We start from the raw sequence: 16,264 nt of genomic DNA, 5'->3' as shown, positions 1-16,264 counted from the left end.
TTATTAATGAAGTCTTGTGATCGAAACATGATGCGTGTAACGGGAGGGTAGGCCCAAGTATCTCGTTTCCTATGAAAGAAATTACGGAAAAGCATGTTGGATGACTTCGTGCCTCTGTTAAAAGCGTTCTTTTCTAACTACATCTGTGGTGGGTTATGCGTTTTGAAGAAACGAAACTCATCGATCAGGGTTCATTTATTTACCCCTATTATTAACATTAATAGTAGTATTCCTATTATTATTACTATTATCATTACTATTATTATTACTATTATTATTAACATTATTATTATTTTATTAAAATATTCTTATATTTCATTTATTTCAATTTTCAACATGATTATTTACGTGAATTTAACTTCCTAATAGGCTCGTACGTCATGCAATCACCGGTGGGGTGGAATGATTGCGTGGAGTTACGAGCCCTACAAGGTCTACGTAGGACGCTAGGGAGAATTTTACGTGGATTTACACGCGCCGGGGAGTCCTTGCGTGACACGAGCGCAACCGTCTGCACAACTGCATGACAGACTGCCAATCTCACCCCCGTTTCGCAGTAATTTGTTATGGCCCTGAAGAGAGGAAAAAAGGAAAACTTAACCCTTTGAAGAAAAAAAAAGCATTCCTTAATTACGGAATTTGGTCTCATTACACGCCGTGCACGTAGTTACCAGATCCCCAGACTGAGTTTTGGTGGTAGCTTTGTGAGCCTCATCAATTAAATAAAATGTAATTTATGGAGGTTTCGTCCGTCGTAGTAACCTGTCAAGGTTGAAAGAGCAAGTTTTCATCCAAGCAATAGCTTTATATAATTTTTTTTTTACGGCATATCAACTGATCTACAGCAAGACTTTCATTTTGAGAGCTACTTCCGGCTTTCAGTCCATTCTCCCGTCTGGTTCACACGGTCGTGTCATTGTACACGTTGATTGCTATTCTTTTGCCTTTTTCGCTGCTGGCTTTTCATTATAACAGAAGAAGGTATGGCCTATTCCGTCTTCATTTTGTTTGGAACAGTAAGTATCCTTTCGGTAGCTTCCAGCTTCAGCGAATACGCCCCACCTCCTACGATCGTAAACACAACTTCTGGTCCTGTACGCGGGGAAGCTATTGTCTTGAACACGAACAAGACCCTCGTACAATATCTTGGAATACCGTTTGCAAAAGCAGGAAGATTCGAGGCTCCCCAATCGCCGACCCCGTGGAAAGATACAAAGAACACAACTTCTTTCGGGCAGGCATGTCCTCAAAACCCTTCCCCGATCGTAAACTCGACAGAGAAAGAAACAGCAGAAGACTGTCTGAATTTAAATGTCTTTATCCCGCGAGACAAAGAGACAGAGAAGGGTCTTAAATTATCCGTCATGGTGTGGATCTACGGAGGTGGATTTTCCGTAGGAAGTGCTGCATACCATGTCTACAATGGTCAATACCTCGCTACCGAAGGACAAGTGATAGTCGTTACATTCAATTACCGTCTCGGTGTACTAGGGTTTTTGTCCACTGGATCAGAGGAGATCCCCGGTAACTTTGGGCTTTTAGATCAAGTGAAAGCCTTGCAGTGGGTTCAGCAAAACATTGAAAGGTAACGAAATTTCAAAGTGTGCATTGTGTAGATCTGAATTGCTCAGTTACCGTCATGAATTTATCTATATCACCTATGCCACACTCCAGTAACATTAGTCACAAGCAGAAATTCTGCTCTCCATGCTGTTTGCCTCTCCCCACCTACTTCCTTGAGACTTTCACGTGAAGTTCCGATATGCTGATAGTCAACTCTAAATAAGAGGGGGAAATAAAAGCTCTCTTCGGGAGATAATAGAACCCAATAAGTTCTCAAAGAAGAAATTAACACAGTCATGTTTATGTTTCTTTATTTTTGCTAAATGCACGCGAAAAAAAGAAACCAACAGTTTTATTTCCCATGGAAGTCTATAAATAAGCTATCTCCTGTATCCATGCTATTCTAAAAATTGAGGGAGAAGTAAGTCCTGTATATTTACAATTTTAGTCAAGGGGATAGATGGCTTCTTGCACAGGGTACTTATTAAAGTGAAAGTAATAAAATTCAAGGAATTGTGGGGCTTGGTGAGTTATTGCATTTACTTACTCCCTATTTGAAGGATAAGGTTAACCCTTAAACTCCCATGAGTGACCAAGACAGAATTTATCCTTACAATATCAATACAAAATCAACCAGATAAGTGATGAGAATAAAGAAAAATATCAATTTGAGGATAATTAGTTGATCCAATAAATGCTAAATTCTCTGAACTAATATTATACGAATTATATGATTGACAGTGAGGAGAATAACAAATTTGATCCAGTAGTTAAGGGTTTAAGAGAGACTGGGGTACTCAACTGTAAACAAGTGAAGGAGTATTTTGTAAAAGGCCATCAAGCTATGTTCCCACCCCACCCCACCTTAGTCCCTGTCCCCCCCCCCACCCACTTCCCCTGGATGAAGGGGTTTAAAATATGATGTAATGTACACCTGAAGAAGCATGTTAATCTGAACTCTGTTCTGTAATTAAAGCTTTCCCACCCATAGCTATATATCAATTTATCATCTAAGTTACACTGCAGTCAGTCAGGAGCTCTTAACCATTCTTCCTATCTTTTGCCATGTTTCATATCTCCTCTCATTAGTATTGGTAGATGACTGCTCAAAACACTCTAGAATGGAACATCAGCTTCGATGACTATTTTGCATTTGCATGATGTAAATGATGTGGCATTGATGAATCCAAGCAAAAATCTTAACTTACTTCTGAGGGTCTGGGGTTCAATTTCTTAAGGAGACTAATGACTTTAACCTTGTCCTACTCTTGTGACATTAGATAAAGAAACATTTCATTGGTTTAGGGAGGTTTTGATTCCTACCAGCTTTGCAAGTTTATCCCTAGCAATAAAGCAAGTTAAACTCCACATTTACATGTTTGCTCCCAAATCTTTCCAATTGAATTAGATTTCAGTCACAAGTACTTTATACTTTGTTAACTCTTCCACAGGTTTGGAGGAAATCCAAAGAATGTAACAATCTTTGGTCATTCTGCAGGAGCAGCAAGTGTTGCCTTACACATGTTATCACCCCTCAGCTATGGGCTCTACCACAAAGTTATTATTCAAAGTGGAAGTGCAGCAGCCACATTGGGGGCAAATGAAAAAAAGACAGCCAAAGAGTTAGCCAGGTGAGCAAACTTATTAAAAATTTATTTTGATGTGTAATGATTATTGTGGTAACCAGAATCTAAAAGCATCACAAGATTTGCTTGTCCATGGTTTGTGTACCTTTAAACACAAGTTTCCTTTAGAGACCATAAATTTTTTATCACTACAATTCAAATGAGACATGAAATTACAATGTACGACACATTGACCATATTTTGAAAAGTTTTGAAAATTCTGTCATCGCTAGTGCATTGGACCTAAACCTCACTTCTCTTTTTTTCCATCTCTTAGCAATCTGTTTCAAAATAAAAGAGCCACATTAAAGGCATTCTTGATTAAAACCTTTTTTTTTTAAAATAATCTATGAGGGCAACAGAGCTCTTTGTGTTTTAAATGTGAACTATACACATGGTGGTTTTGTGTGTGCAAACAAGTTGCTAATTTAGATTAATTAGAATGTTTTTGTTGGAAATTAATTCCTACCTGTTTTTCACCTTAAGTTTAAAAGGCCATTTTACAGTTGTGTATTTATTTGCCGGGCCTTTGATTTGGAGTGAGGCTGAAGTTGACCATGTTGTGATAAAGAGCAAAATCTAAATTAGCAATATTTGAAAACAGAGTAATTTGCTTTTGAAAAGCATCAAGGTTTGTATCATAACTGACATTAGGTCACCCTTAGTGTCACTCCTGTTCAAAGGCTTGGCAACCAAGCACACAACTGTAAAATTGACTGTAATGGTCAGTGAACAAGAAGTCTGGAACTGAGATTCATGCCTGTGAAATTATTCTATTTCAATATGATCAGTGTTTGCTCAAGATATATGATCTGGCAGATATCAACATTATCATCATCATTGTTTGTTACCCTCCCTATTGGAGAAAAGGGCTCTGTGGTTTCATAAACAGCTTCAGTTGATTTTCTGAGATGAGATGATTCACTCCACACTCAAACCCTGACCTGGACTTTTTCTGTGTGAGGTTTCATTACCTTAGCCTCAGTTTGAAGCTACTCAAAGGCTCCTGACACCTGCCTTTAGCCATTGTTACTCAACTGCTAAATGCATCACCAATGGCTGGGACAGTGATTGCATGCATCATGTGATGTCACCGCAGGCAATGCTACTGTCAGTTAGAAAAGCATACCTCAGCAGTTGTGAGACATTTGACCTATCTAGGACCTAGCACTATAGAGCATCCCCCCTCTCCCCTGCACTCCTCAGTTTTAACAGTGATGAAATTTAACTTTAGGTCCCTTTAACTCCCAATATCTGGTTGTTAACTTTCCTTTTTAGCAGCTACACGTTTCCTTTCAAATTAGTTACAAGAATTTGTTGTTAGGTTAAAAAAAAAATATATATATAGTGTAGTTCCAGAAAATATCCATACCCCCACCACGGAGGGAATTGGAAATTCCGGAGGGGTGGGGGGGTCAAAGTCCCAGGAAATTCCAGAGGGGATGGGGGGTAAGAGGCAAAATTATATATATTATATATATTATATATTTTTGTTTTTTTACCGACCTGACCTCTTATCACTAAATAAGCATAATGAACTCGTATCTTCATGCCGACACAGAAACAAAGCATTTCTACACAACAGCTGAACTCTAAAGTTTTTAAGTGTACCGCATGTTATGTAAATTTTCCTTGTATATACATGACAGTCACATGAATATTCTTTCATTAAACCCCTGAAGAGTGAAGCAATTCACAAAACAGGCTTGTCAGGAAAATGTAGTTGCGTCCTTTTTTCCTCTTAAAATATTTATTCCGCTCTGCTTCAACGTATTGAGTACTGTTCCATGCGAAAATCGACTTGCAGACTCCCTATATATATATATATATATATATATATATATGTATATATATATGTATATATATGTATATATATATATATATATATATATATACAGATATATATATAATAAAGGAGAGGTTACATATTAATCATTTTTCGGAGTCAAATTTGTGACTTGTTAATCTTACTTGAGTATATCTCTCAACAGTGCTCTTGCAGCCTATGTTGGATGCAGCATGTCAGAACTAAAGAAATGCTTGTTGAAAAAGGAAGTAACAGAAATCCTGAAAGCTCAGAGGAACATCACTGGGGATCTTTTATCAGATAAACCTTTGCTGTTGCCAGTTGTTGATAATCACTTTCTACATGGTAAGTTGACTACTTGACAATGCAGGCTATATTAACCTTGAAATCACTATGCATATACATTGCCCATACTGTTTTCTGTACATTTCATAAGGTGCAGGTAGGGAAAATCTGTGAAACAATCAACAGCTTCTGCAGTTCAGGATCATTTCCCTTATTCCTCAGTGACTCAGAGGGAATCATGAGGAGAAATTAGATGCTAAAGTCCCTCTAAATGTAATTTCAGGTCAAGACAAAAATTAGCTCAAACATTTACAAAAGCCACACCTACATGCAATGCATTACAACAATACATGAACTACACTTCGCTGTAATATGTAGATAAGCGCATTTTCTCTCAAAATTTCACTCCCAACTTTCAAGAAGAGTGAACTTTCCCTCTTGAATTCACAACTCACTAGCATCCACAGCAAAATATCATTTGTAATTTTGGTATACTAAAACAATAAGTGCCTCGGAAGTTTGCAGAAAGTTCACAAAAATTTCATTTGCAGCAAAATTTCCTCGAAAAAACACCAGAAGCCAGGAAAATCATCAAAGTTCATTTGTGTTACTTTTACACAAATTACTGTAGGAAAAGGTCTTGAAGAAATAACTCGAACCTTTTCTCTTAAAAATTTCCAAAGGGCTCTGTGGGATTGCCTTCTCAAATATAGTGCCCAACCTGTGCAGAAGAATAACATTTGTCATGAATGCAGCACATATTTGAAAATAGAATCGTGAACCATTTTTCAATATCATTATCAATATTCTAGTATCATTATTATCATTATTGTTGTTATCACTAAATGACTGTTATCACTATTTCAAGTGTTTTGTTATTTTTTTTTCGACACATACATGTCACTCTACTCTATACTTTGCAGATCTTCCATATAACCTCCTTGTCAATGGAAAGTTAAACCAAACTGTACCAGCAATGATAGGTGTTACTCGTAATGAAGGCGGGTTTTTTGTCCTTCCAGTAAAAGGTAAGGACATTGTTTTATGATCAAATACCTGTATTTCCTCCTATAAGCCCACATTTTGATGTGATATGTGATCTGCAACATGAAACCTATTTGTTTTATATTCACTTATGGGTCTTACCTCAATAGATCACAAGCAAGAACCAATCATAATGTGTGTAAAACTAGCTTATCAGTTATTTTTCTTTCTTTACTTTTTTTAGGTGTAACGCCTGGAATACCCAATATAGATAAAGGTATCAACCAAACCGCATTTGATAACCTTGTGAGGTATGGTCAGCATTGGACCTACAACCAAACCCAAAAAGTGGTGGAGTCCGTGATTTTTCAGTATACAGACTGGGTCAACCAAACAGACCCTCTTGTAAGGTTTCGTCAAAAATACATGGATGTGATAACTGATTCATTGTTTAAGGCTCCTGCTGTCCGTTCAGCTCATATCTTTGTCAAGAACAAACTCAAAGATACTTTCTTTTACTGCTTTGATCATGTCAAATCTAAGTTTCCAACATGGGCTGGAGTTTTTCATGGAAGTGACCTAATTTACGTGTTTGGACGTCCCTTTGCAAAGTATGACAAGAGTGTCAGTGAACCTAATCAAACAGCAGAGATAATTTTCTCGAAGAAAGTCATCACCTTTTGGAGTAACTTTGCCAAGGCAGGGTGAGTTTGGGCACTCATTCATGAAGTGATTTTACCTGATGTCATTCTGTTGCAGAAGTGTGATTGAGTGATGATTTCAGGGTTAGGGACCTGTTGTGATATATCACCTGGGGGTTGGTCTGAGGATTTTGGAGGGGGGATGACATAATTTTCATGGGAATAACTGGAAGAGTAGTCATCCCTAACAGAATTTAACCCTTTCACTCCTAAGATCTAATTAGTAATTCTCCTTACTATCTGCCATACAATTCTTATGATGTTAGTTCAGAGAATTTGGTATTGGATAAACTAATAATCCCATAACTGATATTCTTCTCTATTCTCATCACCTACCTGCTTGATATTGTATTGATATTGTAAGGAGAAATTCTGTCTTGGTCACTTGTGGGAGTGAAAGGGTTAAAGGAGGGACTGTAGAAAAGTAACTGCCATTGAGGAGGGATCATTAGATCACTGCAGAGCCTTATGGGGGGATCATGTGACAAAACCAAATTCCTCCGACCCTCCCTCAATGATCAGTCCCTAATTGACATAACTGAAATTAATTACCGCCACTTTTTTGTTTCCAGTGATGTGGTTGGTTGAACTCATTTTAATGACCTCTGAGGCTCTGAACAATAGAGGCACGTTAAAATAGGCCTCTAAATACTAGTCTATTTTACAATGAAACGTCATAAAGCCTGAGTTGATGTTACATACTTCAGTATTTGTTTTGAGGGAGGAGTGGGTGGGCCATGAGGAGGCTTAGCAAGGGGTGGGGTGCTCATTTGAATGTAAATGGATTGTTGTATCAATTGTACATGTAACAAATTTAAAAATCTTTTAAACAGCAAACCAGCACCAGATGACAAATGGCCAGCATACACTCTTGAGGAAGAGCAGTATATCTCTTTGAGTCCGGCCTCTTCCATCCAGGCCAAAATGCTTCCAGAAAAGATGGCATTCTGGAATTTACTGGTTCCTTCTTTGACAGAACCACAACCAACAATGGTTCCTTTTATTCCAACGAGCCCTGTGACGTCACGTCCACCTGGACAGGCAGCTGCAGTAGCTGATAAAGGTAAGGCTCTTCATATATGGTGTATCAATAAGTGGTGAAGGTTTTCAATCTGCAGATATAAGTTCTGCAAAAAATGAATGCCTCTAGTCTTAGAACACATTTTGCAAGCCAGTCAAGTATTAACTCTCATTCTTTTGTGTTCAAACTCATTGAAGTAGTCATCTATGAAGGCATCTACAGTTTATTTTGATTCTCTGTGCCACGGTAAAAAGTCAAGAGATGTTAAAACTTGAAAATGTTACATTTTCTTCCCCAGTAATCTTTTCCTCCTTGTTAACCCTTTTACCTCTAAGGGTGACCAGCATCCAGTTTCTCCTTACAATATCACCCCTGAATCAAACATTAAGGTCATGAGAATAAAGGAAAAGATCACCAACTAAAGAAGCTCTTGATTGTCAAACAAATTTTCCTTGTTGGCAGCTTTGGAAATGTAAAGAGAACAGTACTGAGAATATGCATACTGATATGTTGGGGTGCAAAGTGTTAATGAAATGAGGGTCGTCTTGAATTGCAACAACTGATTGAAAACTTGCTAATGCGCAAAATGAAGCCACTGAAAAACTTTTCTCAGCCACTATATGATCAAATCCTTTTTCTATTGCTTTGTTTTGTTTTCTTTTTCATTCTTGTTATTGTCATTGTTTCAGAAACCGAGTATGCCCTGATTGGTGTGGTGGTTGTCCTTGGTGTACTTCTCTTAGTCCTTCTTGTGGTTGTTTGGCGTTATAGGCGTAAACTAGGAGATGCTATCTCCGAACCTGGTCCAACTACCAGGCTAATATAGTTTCAACCTTAGCGGACATAGTCCCAACCTTGGCTAAAATCTGAGTAACATTTTGGCACTTACTCTTGTCTTAAGTTATAATAGGGGTTGTGTTTTCTCTCCCTCAGTTTACTGTTTTAAGCGATTTTAGTTCCAAGCCTAGACAATATTGTGACTGCATTGGCCAGTATTAGTCTAATATGGTTCAAATAAATGACAGCACCCTTGAGGTTCAGTACTTTATATAAAGCCGCGTTACAGTTTGTGGCCTTATCATAGTTTACTGAATTTTAAAACGTTTACTTAAAAGGATTATCGATTTGACTATTGAGATGAGGACGGTGTTGATTATAGAGTAGCCTGCTTCACCCTTTTACGCCTTAAGATGGCAAATTTTTTCCTTTTGTCTGAGTGCTTCGAGGAACTTTATAGCCTAGTGACTGTAATGGGGCATTTCAATTCCTTAGTTGAGTGCCTAACGGCGCTGAGCCCCATAGTATTAAGCCCCACATTAAGCAAGGACCATTGGTAGAGAGATTTTGCGTCGTATGTTCGTTAGATGAAAGGCCTTTTTGGTTTATCCCTTTTCTGTCCACCGCCCATACATGGTAAAAGGACCGAGTAGACTCCAATTAGGTCTGTAATCATACGAGTGATAACAAAATCGGACGACCGCGAAGCGGGAGTCTGATTTGTCTATCATCAGTATGATCACAGACAGAGTTGGGCGACGCGAAATCCAGTTACCAATTAATCAAAACTATGACAAAATTTGAGAATAAATGGCGCATACTGTCCACTTACACAGGCATGACGTGTCAACTGCCCTATTATACTGTCCAATTATAAGCATGGCTTGTACACTGTCCTGTTCGTGCTCAAATCGGGCTGGTGATAACCAATCACTTTCGAGAATTTTGTTATGGTTTTGATTACACTAGAAACGATATACTGGACGGTGAACTGTTTTTCAAAGCTGCTAACGGCCAGTATGGAAATTAGGTTAAGTTCAACCTATAGTTGGTTGTAAACTTACAAATGGTGGGGAAATTATCAAAAGATATGAAGTAAACTAGAAAGTACATGTATTAATATAGAAATTACAATAATGCATTCTTACGGTAAAAAGTATCATTTATAGTTGAGGTGCAATGATTTATGAGAATATAATTAAACTATTAAAGTTTAGAGTCAATAAAGTAAACAAACTTTTTTTTGGTAAAATTTATGTGAAAGTCCATAAACGCGGAAACCTTCGGTTCACTCTCGCGTCCTGTTCTTTGATTTGTTATCAATTACGTAAACTTCAAGTTAAAAACTACTTCCGATAGTGATATTTTCGGACTGTCGGTCGTTGCTAAAACAATCGCGTTTGTTTCCAGCTGATAAATTGTTTGATTCTGAGCGGTAAATAAGTTGCGTCCAGAATCGTACGACATATTCCTCTTTACACACACTTTATTTTTTACACACTTTATTTTTCTTTTTTTTACAAAATAATTTAGATTATGTTGACCCGCAGATAGCAAATTTGCTATTCGAGGCGGGTCAATCGTCAACAAACATTTACAATATATAAAGAAAATTAAAAACTAAATAGTTAGATATTGTTAAATTATAAAGAGAAGCATAACTGGTAAATACATCAATAGTTGTTCAATAAAGTATAGAAGCAGATAAATTAGTACTGAAAGCAATCGGATCAATTTGTTTTAATTATGCAGTCCTTAAGTTTAGAGGAGATCTTTTCAACATCAAGATAAGAATCTTCATTATCTAGTATCTGAAATAAAGACGTTTTTATTTGTTTATTAAAGGAATGTTTTGATAACGTTTTGAATTCTTTTGGTATCTTATTCCAAATTTTGACACCAACACGCGAGAAAGCCTTTTTTTGTAGGTTAAGTCTAGAGTACTTTGTACTAAAGAGCTGCGATTTGGATGATCGAGTATTGTAGGTATGAATATGAGATGTTTTAGTAAATAGTTTCAAAATATTAATGGGAGCCCTCTGGTTGTGCACATCAAACATAAGTTTACTTACGGCTTCATAATATAGGAACGTAACAGGCAGAATTTTTGCTTTGGCAAATAAAGGGATGGCATGCTCTCTTCGATCGGTGAAATAGATTAGGCGCAAAACTCGCTTTTGAAGAACTAAAATCTTGTTTAAATAAGCATTTGACGCATTGCCCCAGGCAAGGAGTCCATAAGTTATATAAGGTAGAATTAATGAATTGTAAATATTTACAAGGACAGTAGAGGGAACGAAGTACCTCAGCTTTGCAATCATCCCTATTGTTTTACTTATTTTTACGATAACAGAGTCAACATGGTTTTTCCATGACAAATTTTGATCAATTAAAACGCCTAGATATTTGATATAACTTTTTTGCTCTAAACTAACTCTTCGGTTTGTCTCACAATCTAAAATACCTATTTGTGGAGAAAAATGCATTTTTTTCTGACGAGGACGAAAAATTAAGAAATTTGATTTTTTTGTATTCAATGTCAACCTATTTGTAGTTAACCAGTCATGTACGTTATTCAACTCTACATTAACCGTTTGCTCGATCGCCTTAAGATTCTTATCAGCATAAAGTATATTAGTATCATCCGCAAAGAGATAAAATTTTAGTTTATCAGAACAAAGGTGAATGTCATTTATGTAAAGTAAAAATAGAAGAGGTCCAAGGACTGATCCCTGGGGGACACCACAGGGAGAGATAAGTTTTGTTGATAAGTGCTCTCCAATCTGAATTGTTTGTGTTCTATTTTTTAAATATGATTGAAACCAGTCATTTATCAATCCACGGAAACCGTAAAAGTTCAATTTATCGAGTATATTTCATGATTGACCGTATCAAATGCCTTTTTCAGGTCAATGAAGACACCGCATGAGAAGTACCGTTTATCCATATTACGTAGTATATCTTCGACAATATCAAGTACTGCATGCTCTGTGGAATGTGACTTGCGAAAGCCATACTGTGAGGAGTACAATAGGTTGTTTTTGTCAATAAATTCCTTCATCCGGTAGTACAAAAGTTTTTCAAAAATCCTATTAAAATTAGACAAAAGAGATATTGGTCGATAGTTTGAAGGGTCGGTCTCGTCGTCACTTTTATATATTGGCGTTATTTTAGAAATCTTAAGTTTTGAAGGATAGACACCATGGATAACAGATAAATTGAAAATATGAGAAAGAGCTGGAGATATGATATTGCAAGAAGATTTAAGCAGTTGTGTAGGGCAGGAGTATAAGCCACAGGATTTACTATTTGGTAGGGATAATATTTCCTGTTTAACTTCTTCTGGTGTAATGGGTTTGAAAAAGAAGGAAGAATCAGGTGATTTCAATTTACCAAGATAACTCATATAGTTATCTTTCTTTGGCAATTTACTTGCTAGTAAATTACCAACACTTGCAAAATGCTTATTTAGAATATTTGGTAATCTGGAAGGATTTTGTGTTATTTGATTGTTATTGCTTGGGTCTTTCAGCTTCGTTAACACTCTGCTTTTTGTCCTTTGGTTATTTATTAATTCATTTATTACTTTCCACGTCTTTTTCATATTATTTGTATTTTTCTCAAAGAAATCATAGTAATAACGTTTTTTACTCAAACGAATAAGGTTTGTAACTTTATTTCTATAATATTTATATTTGCTGTGTATTCCATTTACATATAGCTTGTTCTTTATTTTTATTGATGTCCTTATTCCTTTTGTTATCCACGGTTTTGCAAGTTGTTTAATTTTACGTTTGGATAAAATTTTAACAGGCGCATGGTTATTCACGACTGAATTTAATTTTCTGTAGAAAGATGAGAATAGTTCATCAATATTATTTGTTTTTGAGGCAATAATAGCATCCCAGTCGATCGCGGACAAATCATTATTAAATTCCTCAGAGGAGAATTGAGAGAAGTCGCGTTTTTTAATTGTTTTCTTGACAGGTTTGTCTCGCTTAGATTTCAAAATACAAAATTGAGAAAAATGATCAGAGACATCGGTAATAATGTTTCCACTAATTAGAACTTGATCAGGATTATTAACGAAAATATTATCAATAAGAGAGGCTGAGTTATTACGTACGCGTGTTGGTTTGTCAATAGTTGGAAGAAGATAAAAACTCTGTAGGGCCAGTAGGAAATCCTGACTATATGAAGATGATTCCGTCTTTAAAAGACATAGGTTAAAGTCACCCATTAAATAAAGTGTTTTCCCAGTGGAAGCCAGCTTTTCGATTGTATCATTAAAATATTCAATGAATTGATCTGGGGAGTTGTGTTGACGATAAATTATTCCACATATGACATTTTTTTGTTTCTCATGGGAAATTTCTATCCACAATGCTTGAAACGCCTCGCAAGAGACCCTTTCAAGCACTGTGTAATTAAGGTCTTCTTTTCCCGGCTCCACAAAATTTTCCGATTAGTTTTGCGAAATGTCTCCCATAACATCCTTCACAAAGTAAAATTCAACTCTTTACCCTTCACTGTTTCGGTTTTTAGACATGAGACACAGCCTTGCCCTTTGCCTTTCCCTTCCGAATCCCGATCAAGGAAACGCCGTGGGAAATTTAAAAAGGTTGGGGCAACATCCTTGCACGAATTTGTTCACTGAACTTAAGATGCCCGACGTTCAGTAATTAAAATAGATTTAAAATTAAGAACATGCCTTCATGAGGTCGGAAAGAGGCAAAGTACGGCAAATTTCTATGTCCGTAATATCCTAAGTCGACACAGGGGCAAAAAGAAGAACCTGGTTCGATGTCTTCACCTCCCTACTGATTTTTTTTAGGTTAAATCAAGCCACAGTCGCTCTACTTCGTTTTACAATTGACCAACTAAACTTAGCGACTAGGCCAGGGCTCGTCGGTAATTTTGGGCCCGCCTTCAGTTGGAGATCCATTTGAATTTGTTATTTCAAAATAAAACTTAATTAAAAAGAAGTTATGCTAAAATCAAATTGAAGATTTCTCTTTTTCTCTGTAGGACAGCGTCAAGCATAGGACAAAAGAAATCTGAAAATCATGAAATTCAAACAGATAAAAGGATAACATCCGAGAGGGTTGGCTCTTTGTTTACTGTAAGGAATTGTTCTCGTGGCCTGTGCAGAAATTCCGGTCTGTGTTAACCCTTTAACTCCCAGAAGTGATTAACACACAACTTCTCCCAACGATATCCATACATTTTCCAGCAAACATGTAATAAGAAGCATTAAACTTATCAGGTAGAAGTTGTTTCCTTGATCTAACACCAAATTCTTGCAACTAATTTACAGGGAAGTTAATAGCAGTTAGGGGGAAGAATTATCCATCAGATCTTGGAAGTTAAATGGTTAAACTCCTAAACCTGAGATAAATTAATAATTTACGTTTGTAAATCAAAACTAACCTAAGTCAAATATGAAGCAATTTGCAAACAAAGAAGATAAAACTGTCTCCTTTATTTCGTGACCTCTTCGATTTCTGTCTGGTCAAGGAGACTCGTGTCCCAAGGGTTTCAATAACGTTTTTCATAAGCAGCTGCCGACCTGCTACCGATGGTACGGGTAGGCAGCTGTTCCCGGAAAGGGTCTTTAAGGCGAAACCCAAACACGAAAGCGTGCTCTAAAGCTAATCAGACGGCGGTAAGAAGCCTTATGGCCAGCGTTAGATCTCCAGTAATGACTCTTATTTTATTGAAAACCATAGTGGCCGTTTACAACCGTGTTACTTTGATGAAGAGATGCTACCTATTTGTGTCGAATGATATCCAAAAAAAAAAAGAAATTTACCGGCCAAGTTGTCTTTGGTAGTGTTAATTTTATCCCTCTTTACCTTAGCAAATTACCATGGTATTAAATCAGCTTGTGCATTGTCCTTGTTAATTGAAGATTATAAGCGTCAGTAGTCGGAGTGAGCTCAGAGATCCCTGTATATTGTTCTGACATGTGGTAAAATACCAATGTTTAGATAGCCAGGTATGTATTCATATCGTGTTTCTCCTTTCCTCTCTCTCTGGGAAATCACCAAGAATACAGCAAGAACGTTGCGAGAACATCGCGAAATAAAGAAATTAAAGGGAGGAAAGAAAAATATTTCAACTTCCTTTAAGGTTAGTTGTATTATTTTTATAAAAAGTAAACTATCTACGCTTGTCAGTCTGATTTGCACTAAATGCATAAACCTGAATTTAACGATTTCCTGCTTTTTGAGGATAGCTAAAGTTAAATAAAAAATGGTGGAAAACTACGCTGAGATAAAGATATTAACATCTACATTTGTTGAGTTAACAAAATCTTGTTAGATATCACATCAACTATAAATTAAAGCTAAAATAAGATATATATATATATGTACATATACATAAATTAAATAGAAGTAAAAATGTCTAGATAACAAGATAAATAAATGTTAATTCATAATTGGAATTTACTTCACTTATTTCACGTACTTTCCTAAGTTTAGCTTAAAATCAGATAATGACTTGCAATTTACTAAGTCAGCGGGCAGTGAGTTCGCTATTCTTCTGCGTTTGATATCTTGGATCTTTCTGAGAGAGGTGGTTTTTGGTGTTTTACAGTACTGTTGCTTTGATGAACCAGAACTACCACTGTGTTTTTGACGATAAAACACCGGTACCGAAAAAATGCCTAAAGCTCGCTAAGACCATCCATATGACTTCCTTTGTTACCATAGCAACTGTTTAGAATGCCAATACTCCCTTCAGGATGAAAATGCTACGAGGCAGAATAAGTTCGGAAATCTCATTTTTATAACTTGTTTAACCCTTTCACTCCGAAGATCTCTTCAGTAATTCTCCTTACTGTCTGCCATACAATTCTTCAAATGTTAGTTTGGAGAATTTGGTATTGGATCAACTAAAATTTCCCTAATAGCTGTTTTTTTTTTATACTCATTACTTGTCTGCTTGATATTGTGTTGATGTTGTAAGGAAGAATTCTCTCTTGGTCATTCATGGGAGTTAAAGGGTTAAAGGAGCATTTATTAGAGAAAAAAAACATGGATTTTACAAGGAATAATTCTTAGGCCATAATCGGTGCCTTGAGGCTTCAAGATAGATTTTTGTTTCCCAGATTACTTTTAAAGTTTAGAGTTTATCATGAAGGCCTTTCATCACCTTTATTCCTTTATAAGAATACGCTCCAAATTGACATTTTTGCAATTTTTCATGAATTTTATGGTTAGATTTCAGAAATGCTTAACCATTTTATCCCTCAGAGTAAATAGCTTGTAATTTCACCTCGCAGTATCACCTCTGAGTCACACCTCAAGGTCATGAGAATAACTGAAATGATCACCAACTAAAGAAGTTCTTGGTTGTTAAAAAAAATTCTCCTCGTTAGCATCTTAGGAAATGTATGAAAAATATAATGGGGAATATCTTTGCTGATTTCAGGGTTGTTTTTTTTTTTTCATTCCCGTGTTACACCAACTGATAACTGACAGCGCAAAAGATCTAG

General features: G+C 36.4%; 1 protein-coding gene across 1 annotated transcript; it reads left to right on the top strand.

Moving 5' to 3' along the window:
* The first annotated feature begins 819 nt into the window (after positions 1–819).
* On the top strand, positions 820–10,015 carry LOC131796280 (cholinesterase-like). The gene is made up of 7 exons (XM_059113866.2): positions 820–1,585; positions 3,015–3,194; positions 5,180–5,340; positions 6,204–6,308; positions 6,509–6,968; positions 7,799–8,028; positions 8,676–10,015. The coding sequence occupies exons 1-7, from the start codon at positions 984–986 to the stop codon at positions 8,810–8,812; spliced, it is 1,875 nt and encodes a 624-aa protein (XP_058969849.2). The 5' UTR covers positions 820–983; the 3' UTR covers positions 8,813–10,015.
* The last annotated feature ends 6,249 nt before the right edge of the window (positions 10,016–16,264 follow it).

This window comes from Pocillopora verrucosa, chromosome 5, assembly GCF_036669915.1.
Source record: "Pocillopora verrucosa isolate sample1 chromosome 5, ASM3666991v2, whole genome shotgun sequence".
NCBI lineage: Eukaryota > Metazoa > Cnidaria > Anthozoa > Scleractinia > Pocilloporidae > Pocillopora > Pocillopora verrucosa.
Note: the sequence above shows the minus strand (reverse complement) of the source record. Positions and strands in the feature narration are given on the sequence as shown.